This window comes from Oryx dammah, unplaced genomic scaffold (genome assembly GCF_014754425.2).
Source record: "Oryx dammah isolate SB20612 unplaced genomic scaffold, SCBI_Odam_1.1 HiC_scaffold_3, whole genome shotgun sequence".
Lineage (NCBI taxonomy): Eukaryota > Metazoa > Chordata > Mammalia > Artiodactyla > Bovidae > Oryx > Oryx dammah.
Window position 1 is genome coordinate 22,449,164 of NW_024070187.1, and position 21,807 is coordinate 22,470,970.

The following is a 21,807-nucleotide window of genomic DNA, read 5'->3' on the forward strand; positions in this document are numbered from 1 at the left end:
ATATGCATTTGTTGTGGCTGAATTTGCCATCCCAGCTGTTTTCCATAAAGTATGAAATTAGGAGAGTGGGAAAAGGGCTTAAATTGTAGACTGAGGGGCTTCTAGTGGATATAAAGAACACTTTCCAAAAATTGAGGCTACATAAATATTCAAACAAATATTGCAAAATCAATGTCATTCAGGAATGATATTATGGCATCTCAAAAGGGTAAGACTTTCCTCTGCCTGGGGTGATGCGGCATGACTTCTCAGGGTTCAGCTATTACTAGGACAAAGTACCCTTCAAGGTTTATCCAAAGAATCATTAATTCTTAAAGTAATATTTAAACAACAAAGCATTTCAAAAAATACTGATTATATAACCAGGGTAAAAGATTTACTTCATAATTATGAAACAGAGAAGACGAAACAGACCTTGGAATAAGGAGGATGAATATTTTTATGAGAAACTTACGTATCACTTTCTTATGAAAATATAGCATATTTATGTGGAAAACCTGACTCATGGAAATACTATGTTGTATCTTTTCAAAAAGTTAGAAACATAAAACATGTACTGTATTTGTATTATAAAATCTTTGCTTTCTTGGAGTTTAATAAGAGCTCATTTAATTTGGGGTAGTACTACTGATAACACAGTTACCTGTTTTTGAGTTGGGAAAAAAAAAAAAAAACACTCAAAGACTATTCACATACTTTACTCACCTTGCTTTTCCCAGGGTGTTTGCTCCAATCCCTGCCCCTCCCGTCTCCCACCCCACTCCCCGCTCCCCAAAGCATATGGCCATGGAGACCATCTGGGTATAGCCCTGACCCTTGTGACCTCTGTCTCCTTCTGTATGGAACCAGAATAAGGGATAAAAACTCAGGGAATCTTTTTTTTTAGGGTTATAGCCTATGTGTATATGAAGAAAAAGTATACAGATACTGTTAGCTTTTCTAGGAACTTTATGAAAATATGAATCATTCATCATTCATTATGTAGCAACACAGTGAAAAAAAAAAAAAAAAAACAGCAGCTGTGACATCTGTGAATAGTTCTTACTGAGAATTACAAATGGGGTTTTTGCTTGACTCTGTCAAGCCAAACTAACACCATTTCAGGGAAAGACTATTTTAAGCAGTGAGATACATTGGGCTTACTAACCAGGAGAAACGTCTTTCCTGAAAAACGTGTAAAGAAACACTTAATTAAAAATCAAGTATTTTCTCAGAGTAACAAAGTAGGTAAAAACACAGACAGTTGCCTTACCCATTTCTTCTATTCTACAAACGTCTGTTTCTTTCTCTCACCTGCCTCTCTATTCTTCCTCTGTTTTTTTTTTTTCCCCCTTCTGATTTTGGAGCTTAATGGGCATGTTTGTGGTAACTGCTAAAATCAAAACAGTGAAAATTTTTGTTCTTGTGTATTTTCAATCTCTAAAACCCAAGGCATTCAAACAAAATTTTAATGAAAAACTAGTAAAATTTGGTATTGTGTGTATCAAGCAACTCATTGACTGACTGAATTTTCCACTTTTGAATCAATTTTCATATTGAATCAGCATCAAGTAAGTATTGATATAAGGTGAAATCTCTCCTTGTGGTGCGTGCATGCTAAGTCACTTCAGTCATGTCTGACTCTGTGATCCTATGGACTGCAGCCCACTAGGCTCCTCTGTCCATGGGATGCTTGTCTAGGCTCAAAGCAGTACATTGTGTGATTAAATAAACAGTACTGCTAAGTGCTCTTAAATGGCACAAGTCTTTCCTTTTTGCCAATCAGTCAGGGATAACTCCTTTGAAGTAAGTATCAGCCTTGTAAGAAGGATATTAAATCCAAAGTAAGGCAGCAAATTTTCATGAAGGAGAACTCCTACTCTCCTAAAGTCAGAATTCTAGAAGGTCCAAAGCAGAGCTGCTGGACTCAGATGGGGTGATTATTCTGTTCTCAAGGAGTGACATTCAACCACTTCCTGCTTCCAAAAGCCACTTCCAGCACTCATAGCTAATCTTGGGGCTGCCCTTGGTGCTGTAGGCCTGATATACTAAAATCTGTTCTTTTGCACCTGATGAGCAAACATTTGGGGTTTCTAACTTGTTCAAAACCTCTTACAGTTTTCAGGTAAGGCCATGTCACCTTTTTGGCACAGTTGTTGGAGTTTACATTGATTTGTCTCTGACAAACATTTTAAGCAAGTGAAGGCAAACAATTCAAGTAGCAACCTCTTGAGTTTATCTCCAAAGGATTCATCTCATATTATATTTCTACTAAAAAAATAAGCTATCGGGTTTTCAAGGAGTATGCAATAATAAGTAAAAGCGTTGAATATAATCTGAAATTAAAACAGCAGAACATAAAATGTTTCTGCAATACAATAAATTTGAAAGAATAAAATATAGAAAAATATATATCCCAATAGCTGACATCAAATTTCTTCTTGAGGATAAAGAAGGCTTTCTGATAAATTGTTTAAAGAAGAAAATTGATAGTTTAAAGACATAAATAGACAAGAATGAAAGAAGATGACCAAACTCCTGAGAGTATGCAAGAGCAGAGAAGTAAGGTCTGTGTGGGGCAGTATTGGAGGAAAAAATGCTGATTATTATGGACAAAGATTAGCACCAGGGTCACTGCTACAGTGAAACTCCTTCTCTGCCCCTAAACCTATAGTGAGAATTGGTATTGACACAGAGGTCTCTGTGAATGATGTTTGCGTGAGAATCTAGGGGAAAAGTGAACACTATCTGGGAACTAGGAAAGCTGGAGGAGGATGCTACATCCTGGAAGCATTAAAAAAGAAGCCAGAGCATGGAGTTATGTATGCACCTTCAGGAAAGATGTAAGAAATCTCTTACTTTAAAAGTTCTAGGAATAATTAGAATATGGGCGCTCTAGCTAAATAATGGGTTTTGAATTACTTAAGGAAACATGTGTAAAGTGGTTATTTCTAGAAGGCAGAGTTATAAATCAGAGAAGGCAATGGCACCCCACTCTAGTACTCGTGCCTGGAAAATCCCATGGACGGAGGAGCCTGGTAGGCTGCAGTCCATGAGGTCGCTAAGAGTCGGACATGACTGAGAGACTTCCCTTTCACTTTTCACTTTCATGCATTGGAGAAGGAAATGGCAACCCACTCCAGTATTCTTGCCTGGAGAATCCCAGGGATGGGGGAGCCTGGTGGGTTGCCATCTATGGGGTTGCACAGAATCAGACACGACTGAAGCAACTTAGCAGCAGCAGCAGCAGAGTTATAAATAACCTCTATATTTCTCTGTGTTTTCCAAATATTCTAAAATAACTATGTATTATTTTTAAATTAAAATGAAAATATAAACAGATGCATCTTCTTGGAAGCTACCAAATATAAAATTTATTTACTTCTGTATTACTGTTGGTTTATGAATATTATATAAAAGAAAGGTATTCAGTTTTAAATTCTTATGGAATTTTGCCTTATGTATTCTTTATTCAAATTGTATGCCTAGACACAGATTTATAAAAAGTTGAACAGGATCTAAGTATAACGAAACTGATGTTTATAAAGGGGAAAATCTCAGCTTGGTGTAGATAAGCAATCCACTAATAAGAAATTCCTGATCTAGTGAGAGCTTAAAAATGTGGATGTTGATTTTAAGTGATATTCATATCCTAATCATTTTACAAAAGAAAAAAAAAGTCTGCCATTTCTCAGAAATTAAAATTGACATATATTCACATATTTTTTTCCTAGAATATCAACTTATTTGTATAATATATTGAAGCTAAACATAAAAATAAAGAATAAAGACTAAGGACTGAATAAATTCTTAGAAACATATCTATATCATATGGGAGGAGAAACCAAATAGATCTTTAGCATATGTTCAGTTACCTTGATTACTACTAGATACTAGTTATAAAATTCAACAAATATATTTTCAAAAATTTTACTTTTATTATTACCAATAAAAATTTAGATTATAGCAACAATTCCTTGTTTGTTTGTTTTGTTTTCCTGGCTGCATCACATGGCTTGCAGAGTCTTAGTTCCCCTGACAAGGGATTGAACCTAGACCCTGGGAAATGAAAGCTCCAAGTCTCACCTACTGGACCACCAGGGAATTCCTTTAATAATTCCTTTAAATGGCAACTGATGTTTCTCTCTCAGTTGGGGTGTGTGTCTATATGTCTCACAAGGTGCTTTATGATAATCTGCATAAAATCAAAGATACTACTAAATTGCAATCATTTTTCCTTCCTACTCTGTTATTCTTTCTCTCCCTTGAAGTGATAAATAATGACAAACATTCAGAAAAAAAAGTCATTCCACAAAAAGAGCAGATAAAAGAATGAAAAATATCTTGATTTATTTCATCACATTTTTCACTCTTATTTTTAGTAAAAGTATCCTATTGCTTGGATTTTTAAACATCTACCGTGAATGTATATATAAGCTCTAAAAACAGTATTTCTTACTATATATTTTATTAAAGTTTCATACTAAATATTAAATTTTTAAAAAATAAGTCTATGGTCCTACCTCAGTCATTCCTGCACACAAGTCAAAGGATAATATGTATTCAACAAAAAAAACCACATAAAATGATTCTGTTTTCTGGTCCAAGAACTCAGAGGTTGCATGTGCTCTGCCTTCTCCCCACAAATGTACAGTCCATTCCTTTCACCCAGGCGCATCCTTCATGTTTCTCCATTATATATTTCGTATTTAAAATTCTGTTCATGATTTATCTTCTTTGGAAAAATTTTCTGTGATTTCAACTTTTCCAATTATGATCTTGCCTTCCGTTTCAGGGTCTTTCAATATTTATGAAGATGTTTTGGACATTTTTATGTTCATCTATTTCATCATGTTCTGGGACACTACCTATCACTTTATTTGTCAAGAGCAGTTTCAGCATCAGTGAGACTTTGTTTTGATGGAGGTACTTTGCTCATTGAGTACACTGCCGCCACAGGGCTTCCGCGTTAAGCATTCATGATATAGGGAGTGAGATCATTGCACGACTTTTCCCTTTACAAAGCAAATACCCCTTCTCTGTTATATAAAAATGTAATTTTAACCAGGAGTTGAATTCGTGTATTTCCTTACAAATCCCATAACTGTTTTCTTCTAGACAAGTCTTCTAACTCCAACCAGAAATGACTACATGCTGCTCCAGGAGACCATTGTTTCACTTAAATACAATATGCTATAATTCAGGATAAATATCTATTTACTTCTTACATAATTGCTTTGAGAAAAAAGTCTTCATATAGTTACCAAAGACTGCTTTCAAAAATTAAAATAGTTAAACAAAAACATTTAAAATCACTTGAGTTTAACTCTGTTCAGATAGGGACAGCTTTCTCTTCTCTTTGGTTCCTAGGCTCCAATGCCCACTATCATTTTTTAAAATATGAAGCTCAGCAGAGTTATCAATATACTTGTGTACTATCAGAATATAAATACAAAAGATGAAAATTAAAAGATAATGCATTGGCAGCATTTGATTTTAAGGAAGAAGGAGATATGCAGTACTTAAAAAAAAATCATTAAATGGAGCTTAAGTTGGGCTTAGGTGAGAAATACAGTTCTATCAGATTAGTGCATAATCTCCAACAAATAACAGTCTAATTTCCTGATCTGTAAAATGAGAGTAAAAATGTCAAACTCATACAGATTAGTATACTGTTCTAATATGGAATCACCAAGCATAATGCTTGATACAGAAGCATTCAATAAAGGCGAGCTTGTTTTATCTTCTTTCCTTTCCTTTCTTGAGTCAGATCTATATGGAACAAAAAGAATGAGCTTGAGCTGAGTCATGTTTCAGGATACATTATAGGAAAAAGGCCACTAATCTCAAGCAACTTAAATCAGTACACTTCATATGAACAGCCAATTTACAATTTCATGGTGAATGTTCCCAATCAAGAAAAGTAAAAATTACCTCCATTCTGATCTTGCATCTGGGAAATCCTCAACAATTATGCTACTGGTCAAAAAATGCAATTTTTTTCTGAAAACAATATTATTCTGTTATCTGTTGTTAATGTTATCCTCATGCTTAGTAATTGTTCATTAACTACACACTTATTGAATAGACAATAATAAACATAAAATGGAACTGTTTAGTTCTCTGATACTCACAAGAGAAGTACATTATCTCTTTTCTTGTCTTGTCATTTGCAATAAAATAAGAAGCATATAATTTATCATTCTAAATTTATTGCATAATTTATCATAGTCCTTGCCATGTAAATGCCTACTGTTGCTATGACAGATATTTTACAAATTAGAAAACTGGCATATCTATTTCTAAGAAAATACATTTTAGTAAGAACAGTATAAAAATAAAATCACAAAATATCTCTAGATGTTTAGATAAATAATGATAAATATGGTGGATAAAGTTTTAATGTATTGTGTTGGCCTGAATCTAGTTCTTAAAGGATAAAAGTTGTTTGTGGAGGATTTGAAGAGAGACTCAAGAAGATTAAGTGTGGGTATTGACACTAAAACACTGGAATATTTGCCAAAATTAAAACCACTTGGCACTGTAATAATGCTGCTGCTGCTGCTATTGCTAAGTCGCTTCAGTCGTGTCCGACTCCGTGCGACCCCATAGATGGTAGCCTACCAGTCTCCTCCATCCCTGTTATTCTTTAGGCAAGAATACTGGAGTGGGCTGCCATTTCCTTCTCCACTGTAATAATGAACAGCTTTAAATGTATCTTTTACTAATGGTAAGTTTCTGGAAGCTACAAGAATTTTTTCTGGTTTAATGTTTTTTGTATCCAAATTTTACTTTCCCATAGTCTCTTCTCATAAAGAACTATAAGAAAATATTTATTTCTCATCTTGGACAAACATCCAAATAACACTTACAATTTTTTTCTTTAGGATGACAGTCATTATTATTGTTATTAATCAATAAACATTTATTATCTACAACCTGGAAGACATTAGGTTAGATGCTATGGGGAATATGGAATAAACAGAGCATGACCCTTGCTTCCAGGAACTGAAAAGTTAATGTAATCAACACTACTTGATTAATTCATTCAATGCTTATGCAGTGAACACATAGTGTTTGCCAAAAATTGTGTTAGTTAGATATTAAAGAACTGTGGTGAAGAGGTAAAACTATCTTGCCCTCATGGAATTCATAATCTATTGGAGACACAGACATAAAAAGCAACAAGAAAATACAAATAAATAGTTATTCACCAGTGCTTACTTCAAACTATAAAAAGTCCCATGGAGGAATGGGTTCTCAGAAATGGAATAGTGGACAAATAATACATAATTACAGATAACTTTTATAGAGTGCTTATTACCTATCAGGTATTCTAGTGCATGTTTCATATGTACTTATGTTTATCATAACAGTGGTACCAAAACAGGTGTTTATCTCCATTTCAGAAATGAGGAAACCTAAGCAAGGAGAGATGAAATGACTTACTTAGGGCATGTGCGTGTGTGTACGACTCACGAGACTTGTGTCTGACCCACTGCGACCCCATGGACTGTAGCCCACCAGGCTCCTCTGTCCATGAGATTTCCCAGGTAATAATACTGGACTGGGCTGTATTTCTTACTCCAAGGGATCTCCCAGACCCAGGGATCCAACCCGTGTCTCCTCCCTTGGCAGGCAGATTCTTTATCACTGAACACCTGGGAAACCCTTAGTCAGGGCACAGGGCTGGAAAGCAGCAGAGCCAGTGTTTAGGGAGCCCTTGAGCATAGGCGCTAAGCCTCTAGCACATAAGATTCCTAAATTAGGCTAAAGTTTGTGATGGAAATTGAATGTATAATAGGGGAGGTAGATACCTACAGCCATTTTCTATGAAAGTTTCCTGGAATAGGCGGTTTGAATTGAGATTTTGGCATGGTTAGGAGATCAGGATATTTTATTTAGGAGGAAGGAATGTTTAGGTAAAGGGAATAACTTTCAATAATTAAATGAAGGAAGGATAAATGGACTTTGGTGGCTGAGGAGTATGCACAATTAAAGATATGTCCACAATAGTTAGCTGGGCTAAGCCACGGTGGGTCCTCAGTGTGCAGCCTGACATAGCATGATTTGAGGCCAAAACTGAGAAGGAAGACCTCCCTGGGGGCTTTTTCAGCACAGCTGATCAAAAGGGAGATAAGGTATAAACCAAGAGAGCCACAGAGAGAATGAAAAGGAAGGAACAGATGTGATAGATGACATGTAAGTGCAACTGTTAAGTTAACCAAATTGATAGTTGAATCAGGGTAGTGTGAGGAAGAGGGACATTATGAATGGGTTCAGGGTTACGTCAGACATATTTTTAGCAGAGTGACTTTGGGACAAGATACTTCATCTTTATAAATCTATTTCCTCATCTGAAAAATGGAAAATAGTATATGCATTGATGACTATCTAATTAGGAGTTGAAAATGACTTTCAAATTTTCACCAAATCAATACTGCAGATAATTATGCCATTTGCCAGGATGAAAGAGAAGGAACATTTGGGTGTGTTGAGATCTAGAGGCCTATAACATATCTATGTGTATACATTCAGTTTGAAAACTAAAATTGGAACCTTAATTCAGGAGGAAGGTCCAGGCTAAAGACAATGACTATCAGTCATGAGAGAAGACTGTGTAGAAAGAACCACAGCTGATGGGGTAAGAGAAGGAAGTTGGAAAGGATCAGTAGAGATTTAGAAAAAAGACAGGGTCAGGGAATCCAGTGCCAAAGTTTGAGAGCAATCCAATGGATCTGATCTATGGTAGATTACTCATGGCCTTTGACAGAGCAGCTTTAGTACTGGGCTGAATGCAAAGCTTGGGTTGTTAGGAGGAAAGAAATAAGTGAAATGAAAAGTCATTCTTTCAGTTAGTTCTTGGACCTAAAAAAAGAGTTCAAAGAGAAAGCAGGGCTGATGGGAATGTGTGTGTATTCAAACACGCTTGTTTAGGGAAGAGTCAACATAATGGGAGAGATTAAGGATGAAGAGAGAGGTTATGATTGACGGTGAGGTCTCAAGTTGATAGGAATCACAATAAATCAAAAGAAAATAAAGTGAATGCAATATCATGTATTGTGGATCTACTATACCTTTACTGTGTTCACATTAATGTCTTCAAGTCCTAAAACACCCTGTAAGGAATTATCTTTCCTATCTGCAGATAAAGAAACTGAAGCTGAGAGAAAACAAAGAGGTTGTCCAAGGATGGAAATGTGGTATTTGATGAAGTTAGGATTCAAATTGAACCTGGCTGAATCCCAAGACCATATGACTAGAAGAAAGATAAAAATTTGACAAAGAAGACAAAGGAGTTGAGGGAGTTTAATAGGATGTTTAGAACTGCACAGTTAGGGCATCAAAACTGAGTTTGAGGACTTACGGAAGAATAAACATCTGTAATGCACCATTGTGGTGCATTTAATACAATTTTAGAAAGAGATTGCTAAGTAGCTCCAAAAGCATAACTGAGACATGAATTTGTAATGTATGCAGTCAAGTACAGTTATGTGACTTGTTCCACCTTCTTCAGTTCTAACAGAACATCAATATTGAACAAAGGCAGAATTCTAAAATTCACTGCAGGCTGGCCTATTAAAAATAAATGCTGAAGATAGCAGCTATGTTATTTGTCTATGAATACTCTAAACCTAAATTTGAAAAAATCCTGAATATAGAAAGAATATGAGCAGCATATTTTTAAAAACATGGGATCCAGTTAAGGATATTACTGGGTCAGTGATATCAAACAAGTCCTTAAATTTGATACTTGCCTTTTTTTACCATCAATGAATAAATACGTGTTGAGCGTTTCCGCTGCAGCTGATGTTGGGGGGAGAGAGGAGTCCATTCCCCTCATCAACTTCTAGACTTATAAGGAAGAAAAATTATATAAGTAGAGCAGGATATGCTGCCATTTAGAGGGAATTAGCAGCAGCAGCAGCAGTGTGTTCTAAATTATATGTAATAATCCACTAGAGAACAAAACAGTATATAAGGTATCAAAAAAGCAAAGCCAAGATTGAGAGAAATAATGGGCCAAAAGGAATGAATGTTCACTGGGCTAAGCATAAAACCTACCTTCCTACACCAGTCAGTCAATCATTGTGCTATGTTAGGGATGGATACTTCAGGTACTTCAAAATTTTCCTCTTCTGTACTTTCATTCCAAACCCTTGACCATTTGAAAAGGATCAGAGTCACTGTCTATCAGGCAGACGCTAGAGGGCAACAGAATCAATCTTCATCTCTCTCTCTTTTTGGAGCAAGTGCACACACACACAGACACACTAGCCCACACTAGTCCACTGTCCACAGGTGTAAATAGCAGTGTCAGGCCATGTCAGTGAGCGGAGGATGTCACAAGAATCCCATCACAGATGTAAGCAAGAGAAACATTCAGTTAGGAGTCTTGAAAAGTCTACTGGAGAAACTACAAGCAAAACGGATGTTCTATTTCTGAAATTTTCATGAACATGATGTATCATTAAGATCTTATTCATATATGCACGAAACTATGTGACTGAACACTGTGGTGGAGAAAAAAGATGCTATCTGAATACTGTACGGATGTGAGAGTTGAACCATAAAGAAGGCTGAGCGCTGAAGAATTGATGCTTTCAGGTTGTGGTGCTGGAGAAGACTCTTGAGAGTTCCTTGGACAGCAAGGAGATCAAACCAGTCAATCCTAAAAGAAACCAACCCTGAATATACATGGAAGGATTGATGCTGAAGTTGAAGTTCCAAAACTTTGGCTACCTGATGTGAAGAGCCAACTCATTAGAAAAGAACCTGGTGCTGGGAAAGATTGAGGGCATGAGGAGAAGAGGGTGACAGAGATGAGATGGTTGGATGGTATCATCAACTCAATGGACATGAGTTTGAGCAAACTCTGGGAGATAGTGAAGGACAAGTGGTGCTGCAGTCCATGGGGTTGCAAAGAGTTGGACATGACTTAGCAAATGAACAACAACAAATGTCTGCTGGCTCTCCAATTCCACAGCAAACCCACAGAGGAGGATGTATTTCTCTATTTATACACGATGTAATCATGTTGTAAAATGTTTAAACTGATGGGGATAAATAGGGTAACCTACTGAGGATAACACAAAGAAGTATCACTTATTTTGCTTAAAACATATTCTAATTTTTTCTGTGCACTTTCTCTGAAATCACAAAGTATCTCACAATCTGTAGCCAAGTTTCAGTTTAGTTTCAAATTTTCTGTTATTTTTTACTTAAAAAAGTTTTTAGAGGATGGAATTAGTTGTCGGGATTGCTACTTGATATCTGAAATAGTTAGATTTTCTCGAGTCCTTTGAAGCAAACTGTGGTTCACACTCAGTTGTGGATTTAAATACCAATCATTTACCTCTGTCCATCCACTTTTCACATTAATTATCTCAGAAGGCATTGTTAGAAACTGAAAATTGAGTAGTTTATTTAAAAGACTTTATGGGTTATAGAAAGCTATGGTTTTTATCTAAAATAGTATTGCAAGCATAAAACAAGTGTAGGTGTTAATTAGATAACTAGCAAGGCATGAAGTGCCAAGTCTCACATAGTTGTTCTTTGGTTGCTGTTGTGTCCGACTCTTTTTGTGATCCCCATGCACTGTCGCCTGCTAGGATCCTCTGTCCCTGGGATTTCCTAGGCAAAAATACTGGAGACGGTTGCTCTTTCTGTCTCCAGGGGATCTTCCCAACCCAGGGATCAAACCTGCATCTCCTGCATTAGCAGGAGGAGTCTTTAAGCTACCTATTAATAATGAAAGGCTCTGCTCATAGATTGTGTATAAATTATTAACCTTTCAAAGTAAAAAGTGACATGAAGAAATGTCAGGAAAGTGATTTGAGGCCCCTTCTTCTCTGCTTCCTCCTTCCTTCTTCTTCATCTGGCTAACACTAAGATATGGATGGCACTTCTTTGTTTATGAATGTTTGCTAAGGAGTCTCTTTTTTTTTTCCTTGATTTTTAAAAATCATGATTGGCTTTTTCTTCTACCAATTTTATTCAGTCATGACCAAACTCACTGTGTTGTAATATCCTCTGAGATTCTAAAATGAACAATGTTTCACTGATGGAGGATTAGGAACAATAGAAGAAATCAGTAAATCAGTTGGGGGTATGTTTGAATTTAAAAATATATATTTCTGCAGTGCAGAAGTATGGTCAATTGGTGGATTATAAACCTCAAACTGAAAGAACAGCTATTTCTTTAAACAATTCTAAAAAATAGCTCATGGAACATTTGAATGCGTATGTGACAACTCAGATCTATCAGAATGTGATTGTAATATTAAAGCTGTATAAATATTATGAAAGAAACAATAAAGCATTTTAGCAATGCAAATAGATTGCACATTTTCTCTATTAAGTTTAGATATACTCTTAAAAAGACATAGATATTATAACATAGTATAAAATTTCATCATGTGTTTATCTGACATACTTTCAACAAGCAGATAAGATTACTGGATTTATTTTAAATAAAACTGGTCATCAGAAGAATATTAGAAGAAAAAATCAATAGGAAACACCCTTTACCATGTATGTCACAAGCTAATTCATACATTCCTATTTCCTTAACCACACATTTACAAAAGAACCTTTGGTATCTTGCAAAATTACTGTACCTAAAACTATTCATAGCCATAAAATGTGCTTATAAAAATGCTGCCCCTTACAACAACTACAGGCACTTCCTTCAGCTATAGTAACAGCAAAACATACGTTTGAAAAATAATTGCTCCATCCTAGCTATAATGGCAATGTCTATTATAGACATACTGGCAAAATGCAAACTACTAACAAAAAGACAGAATACAAAAAAGAGTTTGTCAAATTTAATAGAATAATTATCAAGTATAACCCTGAATAATGCAGCCACAGTGAAAGAGTAAATACTAAGTCACCTAAAGACAATGATATCAATAAAATATCAATGCTATTATTGCAGAGGCAAAGGTATAAACACCCAGAGGATGTGAGAGAGAAAAATTTATTTTCCACATCCACTGAATCCTACCCTCATACTAGCTTTTATACCTACTGTTGTTATTATTTAGTACCATATTATTTATGAAGTATGTGTAGTGTGCATGGGGCTGCATCTGTTAAAGTTGAGTCCTCACTGGAGAACCAGGAGTGGATGCATAACCCTTTGAAAGTCAATTTATCTTAGAAAGTAACCCTGGATGTTGAAAACTTTCAAGAGGAATTTTAAGTCCAACAGTGGTTAAAATTTTGAGAATAAAGTTGTGTAGAATTGAGTACCCAGGATGTAATGAACAATAGTACCGTGTGTCAATGTACAAGGTTGAACTGAATTGACTCATTGTCAATGACTATACACAGTGGATAATGACTAAAATAACTATACTCACCAGATATGTGACAATCACTATATAAAACCTTTCCAGGAGTAAAAATTATGCTTATTACTCATTTGAAGGACATATAAGATTAAAAAGTAGTTTATTAATTTCTGTATATACTTTTGTATTAATTTCTGTATTCTTTTACAAGCAAAAGATATTCTAATTCCAGATAGTAGATGATACCAATACTCTCCAATGACCATTTGCTATTCTTAAAAGTGGGGGAAAAAGTTAGATTGGTTATCATTTTGTCCTCTGGAAATAAGAAATACTGATGATTTTCATTAGTCCAACATTATAGTGACTTAATCTAATAATCAGAATATATGCTAAAATGACCAGAAGCATTTCAATGTTCTCTATTAACTGTTCACTGGCAATAAAATTATTTATCTTTTGAGAAACCAAAGACAAATTTTGACATATTCACCAACACTGTAATTGACTACTATATTTTCCTAACAGCCATCAGAGGTATTATAATTCATTTTCTCGAGCAAAATGTGCACACTTTTGTTACAAACAGAAAATAATTGCTTTTCTAAATTTGACTATGGAAACACAAAGTGTGTTTTATGTACTAAGGTATTATCCTCTCCTTCAAAATTGTCCCTGTAAACGAAGAAAGTAGCATAGACATGTATATACCATCAAGTGTAAAACAGATAGCTGGTTGGAAGCTGCTGTATAACACAGGGAGCCCAGCCTGGAGCTCTGTGATGATCCAGAGGGGTAGGCTGGAGTGGGGGGAGGGAGGCTCAAGAGGGAGGTGATATATGTAAAACTGTGGTGATTCACATTGCTGGACGGCATAAAGCAACACAACACTTTGTAAAGCAATTTCTCCTCCCATTAAAAAATAAAAATAAAAACTGCAAAAAAATTGTCCCTTGCTGTCATTCTTACAAAGCTAATATCCTTCAAAGGGTGTTCTAAAATTTGGGGCTTCAAGCTCAAGTTATACAAAAAGCAACTGGGACTTAACAGAGAAAGAAAAGGAGTCACATACCAGAAAGAAACTTAAGCAACACGAGTTAGCTTTTTATTGGATAGACTTTTTAAATGGTTATCAAAATGTATTCCTTTAACCTAATGAATACTTATCTCATTTCATGGGCCTAATAATGTCTTACTTAAGACTTTTGAGCAAAAGACTAAAGGTAATGGGTCTTCATTTCCTTTGTATCAACTCCTTTCCAATACTGAACAGGTTGTTTGGAAGCCAGAAAGGCCAGATAAGTTTCAAAAAGGGTTATTTAGGGGTAGGAGTATGGAATCAGAGCTGGTTCATGGCAATATTAAAACAAATGGACTAATCTTGGAAAACACTTAAGACAACCAATGACTCAGAACCCACAGACACTACAAACTAGCTGTACAGCAGCACCAAAAAAGAGCAGTGTACATGTACAAACACACACTAATTTTATAAAAACAGTTTTTGAGATAAAATGGAAAAAAACAACTTACTGAAAAGTCTTCAAAGATTTTCTTGAGTTCTTTGTGACCATGCCTGTCAGCAATATGTGCTGGATCTGAACCTTCCAAATTTTTTATCTTAGATGCCCTGGTTGCTCCTGAACATTGAAGCAAATGAACAGCCAAGTTCTTTAACCCAAATTTTGCTGCACAGTGGAGAAGAGTTGGAAGTTCTTTGAAATAAGAATCTGAAATAAGCAAAAGAGAATAATTTTTTTCATCACATTTGGAACCATATAAGAGAAAGTCAAGCACAATCTATTCTTAAAAATAATTCCCACAAAGCTTTGCTGACTTTTAGAGTGACTTTGCAAATAAGAAACCATCAATGGTTTAGCAGTGTAGACTCTTCCCTTTCTGTTCCTCATCTTAAATCAAGCATACATCAGTATTCTCACAAGCATTAGTGCCTCTCCCTTGCTTGTGAGGTAAGTTTAATATAGAAAGGCATCTCAATCTCAAATGTAAAACAAAACAAAAGCATTACCTTGTAAAAACTCCTTTTCAATGTATTTCAGTATTAATCAAATACTTAAATAACAAATAAATTCCTCTATAAGATCTTTTTTGTGTTTTCTACTTTCATGCCTACTTTGTTTCTGTCTGAAGTTGAAATGAACATGAAATTCCAGGAGGGGTTATATTAGATTTCTGCCTGAGTTTTTCCTTTGAAATAGTAACTGCAATAGCAAATACAGGTAGGTACTTTTATAAAAATCTTCAGTATGGAATTTTCCATTAGGATTTTACAGGTTTCATGTCAATGTTTTGGAGTTTGAATTTCCTAATTACATATTAACTATTAGTTAGAAGACATGTATTAATTATGCATAACTTTAAAATGATGAATGCAAACTGCTACCCCAATGATAACACACACAAAAACACAAACTGATGAGTGATGGTTTATTATTATTCTATACTTTCACACTATGCTAGAAAAACTGTGTTATAGAAATTACACATCACCTCACTTTAATAGCTGTGGCATTATTAGAAGCAAGCAATGTGAAGATTTATAGTAACAGAAACAAAACCATCAAAGCAGAAGTCAATTATCTTTCAGCAAAATTCTGAAGCAGTGAAAACAGCCACCTCATGTTTTGGAAAACTGTGAATCTGGCCTCATTCATCTCTTTGCCATTTTGTAGACCAAAAAAAAAAAAAAAGGAAGAGAGAGGGGATCTAAACTTGGTGCTTTCGGTTCTCTTGGGTGTGCGGGTGTTTGAGGGCTAAATAAATTATTTAGTTTTTTGGTTTGTATGTTTAACCAGGAAACACAACAACAACAACAACAACAAAACCTTTAGGACATGTTAAAGACTTCTGGTAAGGAAATATTTTATCCTTCAAAATGTGTTAGAACTAAATGGCTATAGGTAGATCTATGATTAAATTTCAATGACAAAAGCACTGATCCCTTCTTATATGGTGTGCAGTGAATAAAAAACTATCAAGTATTTGATAAAGATGAGCTTATAACAGCTGAAACTGTTCAAGGTAGGTAGCAATTTTCAAACTAAAAATAATGTATTTTCTTAAAAAGGAGTTAAGATGCAATTTTCTATTTATTTTTATTTAAATAAGCTATAAAATAATTTTCTGCTATGATTAAACCAAACAAGTTATTAAAGAAAAATACTTGCATTATGTCAGATTTTTACACGCTCTTGGTCATCTTATTCTCTTAGACCATCATCACTTGCCAGTCAATGCCTTATGCATTGTTCCTGCACATTGCTATTCTGTTATACTTTTGAATCACAGTTATTGCAGCACAAAATATTATTTTCATTAAATAAGTGCTTAATCAATATACAAATACATTCACCTTTTAACCTGTTTGTAAATTTCTCAAGTTTAAGATGATATAGTGTTAGAAACAACTACGATAAACTTTATTAAGAATCTCTCTTTCTACACCAGGAAGAATAAAAAGGACAGTGATCAAGCATACATGGTTTTTCAGGGCTCATTTCTTGCCAGTTTTGATATTCTGAACCATGTTTTCTGGCACATAAAAAGAAGAAGTTCTGCTGATTTAAGATTATGCTGCATATACTAAATGGGACTACAGGCTTGTAGGCTGGTTCCTTTATTTTCCATTTCTTTATTTCATTTTTAGTTGTAGCCGAAAACCCACTAACCTACTAGAAGGCTTTGTGAAGTTATAGACATGAAAAAGCTTTGGAAGTCATCTTTCCAGTTTCCTACCCAGTAAGAGAATTGCCTTCCTGCAGTCTCTAAGAGATGATCTTCCATGTACTGCCTGCACAGCCCTAATGATCGAGTGTTTTTACTTTCTAAGGCACCTGTTTCTTGATTAGACAACACTGATCATTAGACATTTTTACTTCTGTTGAGGTGAAATGTATTTCCTCTAAATTACCTGATCTTCATATCCCTTGGGCTATACAGAATATGATCATTATGAAAGTGCGGGCTTAGAATGAGCTGGCTTTGCCATATGTTCACTGCGTGAAGTTTCAGCAAGCCACTCAGTATTGGAACCTAGCTGTATTTCAGCATCTCAGTATTTCAGCATCCAAGTTTGTAGGGCTATTGACGTAATTAAATGATAACATATTCTAAAAAGTGCCCACAAGAGTCTTAGTTTCCTTTTCTTTCTCTCTTTTGCATCAAATGGTTTAAAGCTGCCTTGTCCTAATTCACCTTTGCCTCAGTCTTATGATCACAAATTCTTTTCACTATTCCAACTAGTTATCATTCTAAGAGACTGACTCCACTTTTTAAATGATGGATCTGTTTGAAACCTGCCCCAGTGTGATCATTACAGCCATCCCTTTCATGGTCTTCGATGAGGTTATTTCTGCTGCTTAGTTTCATTATGTAAGAAATGCTCAGCTTGCTAAGGTACATGACCAATAATTAGAAATTTTCAAATTTTAGTTTTTTTTAAAAAAATTAATATATGGCAGAGTTGACATTTCAAAGAATTAAAATGTTCTGTAGGAGTAATATTAGTTGTTTTAATACAAATTAGATCATGACCTCTAGCATTATTTTTCAGGACATTAAGTTAAATATACTTAATGTATGTGTATATATTATTATATTAGTATACATAGTATATTTATATATGAATAAAGGTATTCATGTCAATAAAGGTATAATTATGCTAAGAAATAGTTTGGGTTTTCTGGTATCATGCTTTTTATAAAATCATACTTTTAATATATTACCTTGATTTGATTACTATAAGAATTTGAGACAAGAATGAATTGCTCTGTGTACCATACAAGTACATTTGTAACAGTGTAAGATAAGAAAGTTCTTTATCTTAAACAAACAAACAAACCTTGATGGGCAAGCCTATCCTCTCTCCTGGGTATTCACTCAGTGTAGAGAATGAGCACATGCATGGTCAGTTGCTAAGTTATGTCCGACTCTTTGTGGCCCCATAGACTGTAGCCCACCAGGCTCCTCTGTCCATGGGGTTCTCCAGGCAAGACTACTGGAGTGGGTTGCCATTTCCTACTCCAGGGGATTTTCCCAACCCAGGGATCAAACCTGTGTCTCTTAAGTCACCTACATTGGTAGGTGGATTCTTTATTACTGAGCCACCTGAGCAGCCGTCAGAGAATGAGTGCTGATCAAAGAATGTATCAGTGACTCAGGAGATTATTGCAATCTATTCCTTGCTCTTCAGTGCTTAATTTTATTCTAGACCACATGATTACTAATGTTTTTGCTTATGGATATTTATGTTTTCATTGCTTTTGAAAAATTATAGAAGTGTAATTTCACTGATCACGAGTTTCAGGAGATTTGACAAGTCTATGCCCCAAACAGTAATGCTGAAGAAGCTGAAGTTGAATGGTTTTATGAAGACCTACAAGACCTTTTAGAACTAACACCCAAAAAAGATGTCCTTTTCATTATAGGGGACTGGAATGCAAAAGTAGGAAGTCAAGAAACACCTGGAATAACAGGCAAATTTGGCCTTGGAATACGGAATGAAGCAGGGCAAAGACAAATAGAGTTTTGCCAAGAAAATGCACTGGTCATAGCAAACACCCTCTTCCAATAACACAAGAGAAGACTCTACACGTGGACATTACCAGATGGTCAACACTGAAATCAGATTGATTATATTCTTTGCAGCCAAAGATGGAGAAGCTCTATACAGTCAACAAAAACAAGACCAGGAGCTGACTGTGGTTCAGATCATGAACTCCTTATTGCCAAATTCAGACTTAAATTGAAGAAACTAGGGAAAACCACTAGACCATTCAGGTATGACCTAAATCAAATCCCTTATGATTATACAGTGGAAGTGAGAAATAGATTTAAGGGCCTAGATCTGATAGATAGAGTGCCTGATGAACTATGGAATGAGGTTCGTGACACTGTACAGGAGACAGGGATCAAGACCATCTCCATGGAAAAGAAATGCAAAAAAGCAAAATGGCTGTCTGGGGAGGCCTTACAAATAGCTGTGAAAAGAAGAGAGGTGAAAAGCAAAGGAGAAAAGGAAAGATATAAGCATCTGAATGCAGAGTTGCAAAGAAGAGCAAGAAGAGATAAGAAAGCCTTCTTCAGCAATCAATGCAAAGAAATAGAGGAAAAGAACAGATTGGGAAAGACTAGCGATCTCTTCAAGAAAATTAGAGATACCAAGGGAACTTTTCATGCAAAGATGGGCTCGATAAAGGACAGAAATGGTATGGACCTAACAGAAGCAGAAGATATTAAGAAGAGGTGGCAAGAATACACAGAAGAACTGTACAAAAAAAATCTTCGTGACATGGATAATCACGATGGTGTGACCACTCATCTAGAACCAGACATCTTGGAATGTGAAGTCAAGTGGGCCTTAGAAAGTATCACTACAAACAAAGCTAGTGGAGGTGATGGAATTCCAGTTGAGCTGTTTCAAATCCTGAAAGATGATGCTGTGAACATGCTGCACTCAATATGCCAGCAAATTTGGAAAACTCAGCAGTGGTCACAGGACTGAAAAGGTCAGTTTTCATTCCAATCCCAAACAGAGGCAATGCAAAAGAATGCTCAAACTACCGCACAGTTGTACTCATCTCACACATTAGTAAAGTAATGCTCAAAATTCTCCAAGCCAGACTTCAGCAATACGTGAACCGTGAACTCCCTGATGTTCAAGTTTGTTTTAGAAAAGGCAGAGGAACCAGAGATCAATTGCCAGCATCTGCTGGATCATGGAAAAAGCAAGAGAGTTCCAGAAAAACATCTATTTCCACTTTATTGACTATTCCAAAGCTTTTGACTGTGTGGATCACAATAAACTGTGGAAAATTCTGAGAGAGATGGGAATACCAGACCACCTGACCTGCCTCTTGAGAAACCTGTATGCAGGTCAGGAAGCAACAGTTAGAACTGGACATGGAACAACAGACTGATTCCAAATAGGAAAAGGAGTAGGTCAAGGCTGTATGTTATTACCCTGCTTATTTAACTTCTATGCAGAGTACATCATGAGAAACGCTGGGCTGGAGGAAGCACAAGCTGGAATCAAGATTGCTGGGAGAAATATCAATCACCTCAGATATGCAGATGACACCACCCTTATGGCAGAAAGTGAAGAGGAACTAAAAAGCCTCTTCATGTAAGGGAAAGAGGAGAGTGAAAAGCTCAACATTCAGAAAACGAAGATCATGGCATGCGGTCCCATCACTTCATGGGAAATAGATGGGGAAACAGTGGAAACAGTGTCACACTTTATTTTTTGGGCTCCAAAATCACTGCAGATGGTGATTGCAGCCATGAAATTAAAAGACGCTTACTCCTTGGAAGGAAAGTTATGACCAACCTACATAGCATATTCAAAAGCAGAGACATTACTTTGCCGACTGAGGTCCGTTTAGTCAGTTCAGTTCAGTTCAGTTCACTCAGTCATGTCCGACTCTTTGCGACCCATGAATCGCAGCACACCAGGCCTCCCTGTCCATCACCATCTCCCGGGGTTCCCTCATTTTTCCAGCAGTCATGTATGGATGTGAGAGTTGGACTGTGAAGAAGGCTGAGCGCCAAAGAATTGATGCTTTTGAACTGTGGTGTTGGAGAAGACTCTTGAGAGTCCCTTGGACTGCAAGGAGATCCAACCAGTCCATTCTGAAGGTGATCAACCCTGGGATTTCTTTGGAAGGAATGATGCTAAAGCTGAAACTCCAGTACTTTGGCCACCTCATGCAAAGAGCTGACTCATTGGAAAAGACTCTGATGCTGGGAGAGATTGGGGGCAGGAGGAGAAGGGGATGACAGAGGATGAGATGGCTGGATGGTATCACTGACTTGATGGACGTGAGTCTGCGTGAACTCCGGGAGTTGGTGATGGACAGGGAGGCCTGGCGTGCTGCAATTCATGGGGTTGCAGAGTCAGACATGACTGAGTGACTGAACTGAACTGAACATGACTACCACCCAAAACAAGCTGAAGAAACTTTAATCACCATCGCAAGTTCCCTTCTGTTTCATTTGAATCAATTCTCCACTTCAGAGGCAACTACTGTCTAATTTTTATCAAAACAGATGAGTTTTATTTCATCTGATATTTTACACAACTGGAATCATACAGTATATATTCTTGCATTCCGTTCTCTTCTTCTCTATTTCTGATGAGAAGTCAGGTATAATTCTTATTGTTTTCCTGTATGGCATGTCTTTCCTCAATACACACATCCCCACCTCAACACCTTCCCCAGTTACTTCTAAGATTTTCTCTTTATCTTCAATTTTTATCAGTTTAACTCTGGGGTGGGTAGGTATAAAATTTTTGTATATATTCTGCTAGGGGTTACAGGGATTATTGAATCTATGGTTTGGCCATTCATCAATTTTAGATCATTCCCCAGCCTTCAGTTTTTCAAATATTTTTCTGCTCATTCTCTCTTTTTACTCTGAGAATTCAATTACACATATGCTTGATATGTAGTATTATCCCATTGACCTTGAGTCAAAACTGAGATGAGCTGAGTTTTTTCTTCTTTTA

General features: G+C 36.0%; 1 protein-coding gene across 1 annotated transcript in view; it reads right to left on the reverse strand.

Moving 5' to 3' along the window:
* Positions 1-1,944: 1,944 nt before the first annotated feature.
* The window catches only part of LOC120862282 (B-cell scaffold protein with ankyrin repeats-like), a 156,866-nt gene continuing 137,003 nt past the window's right edge, over positions 1,945-21,807 (reverse strand). The window contains exons 7-8 of the mRNA XM_040238380.1: positions 14,810-15,010; positions 1,945-2,048 (exon numbers count right to left, since the gene is read on the reverse strand). Coding sequence (XP_040094314.1) covers positions 1,945-2,048; positions 14,810-15,010 — 305 coding nt within the window. The remainder of the gene's footprint in view (positions 2,049-14,809; positions 15,011-21,807) is intronic.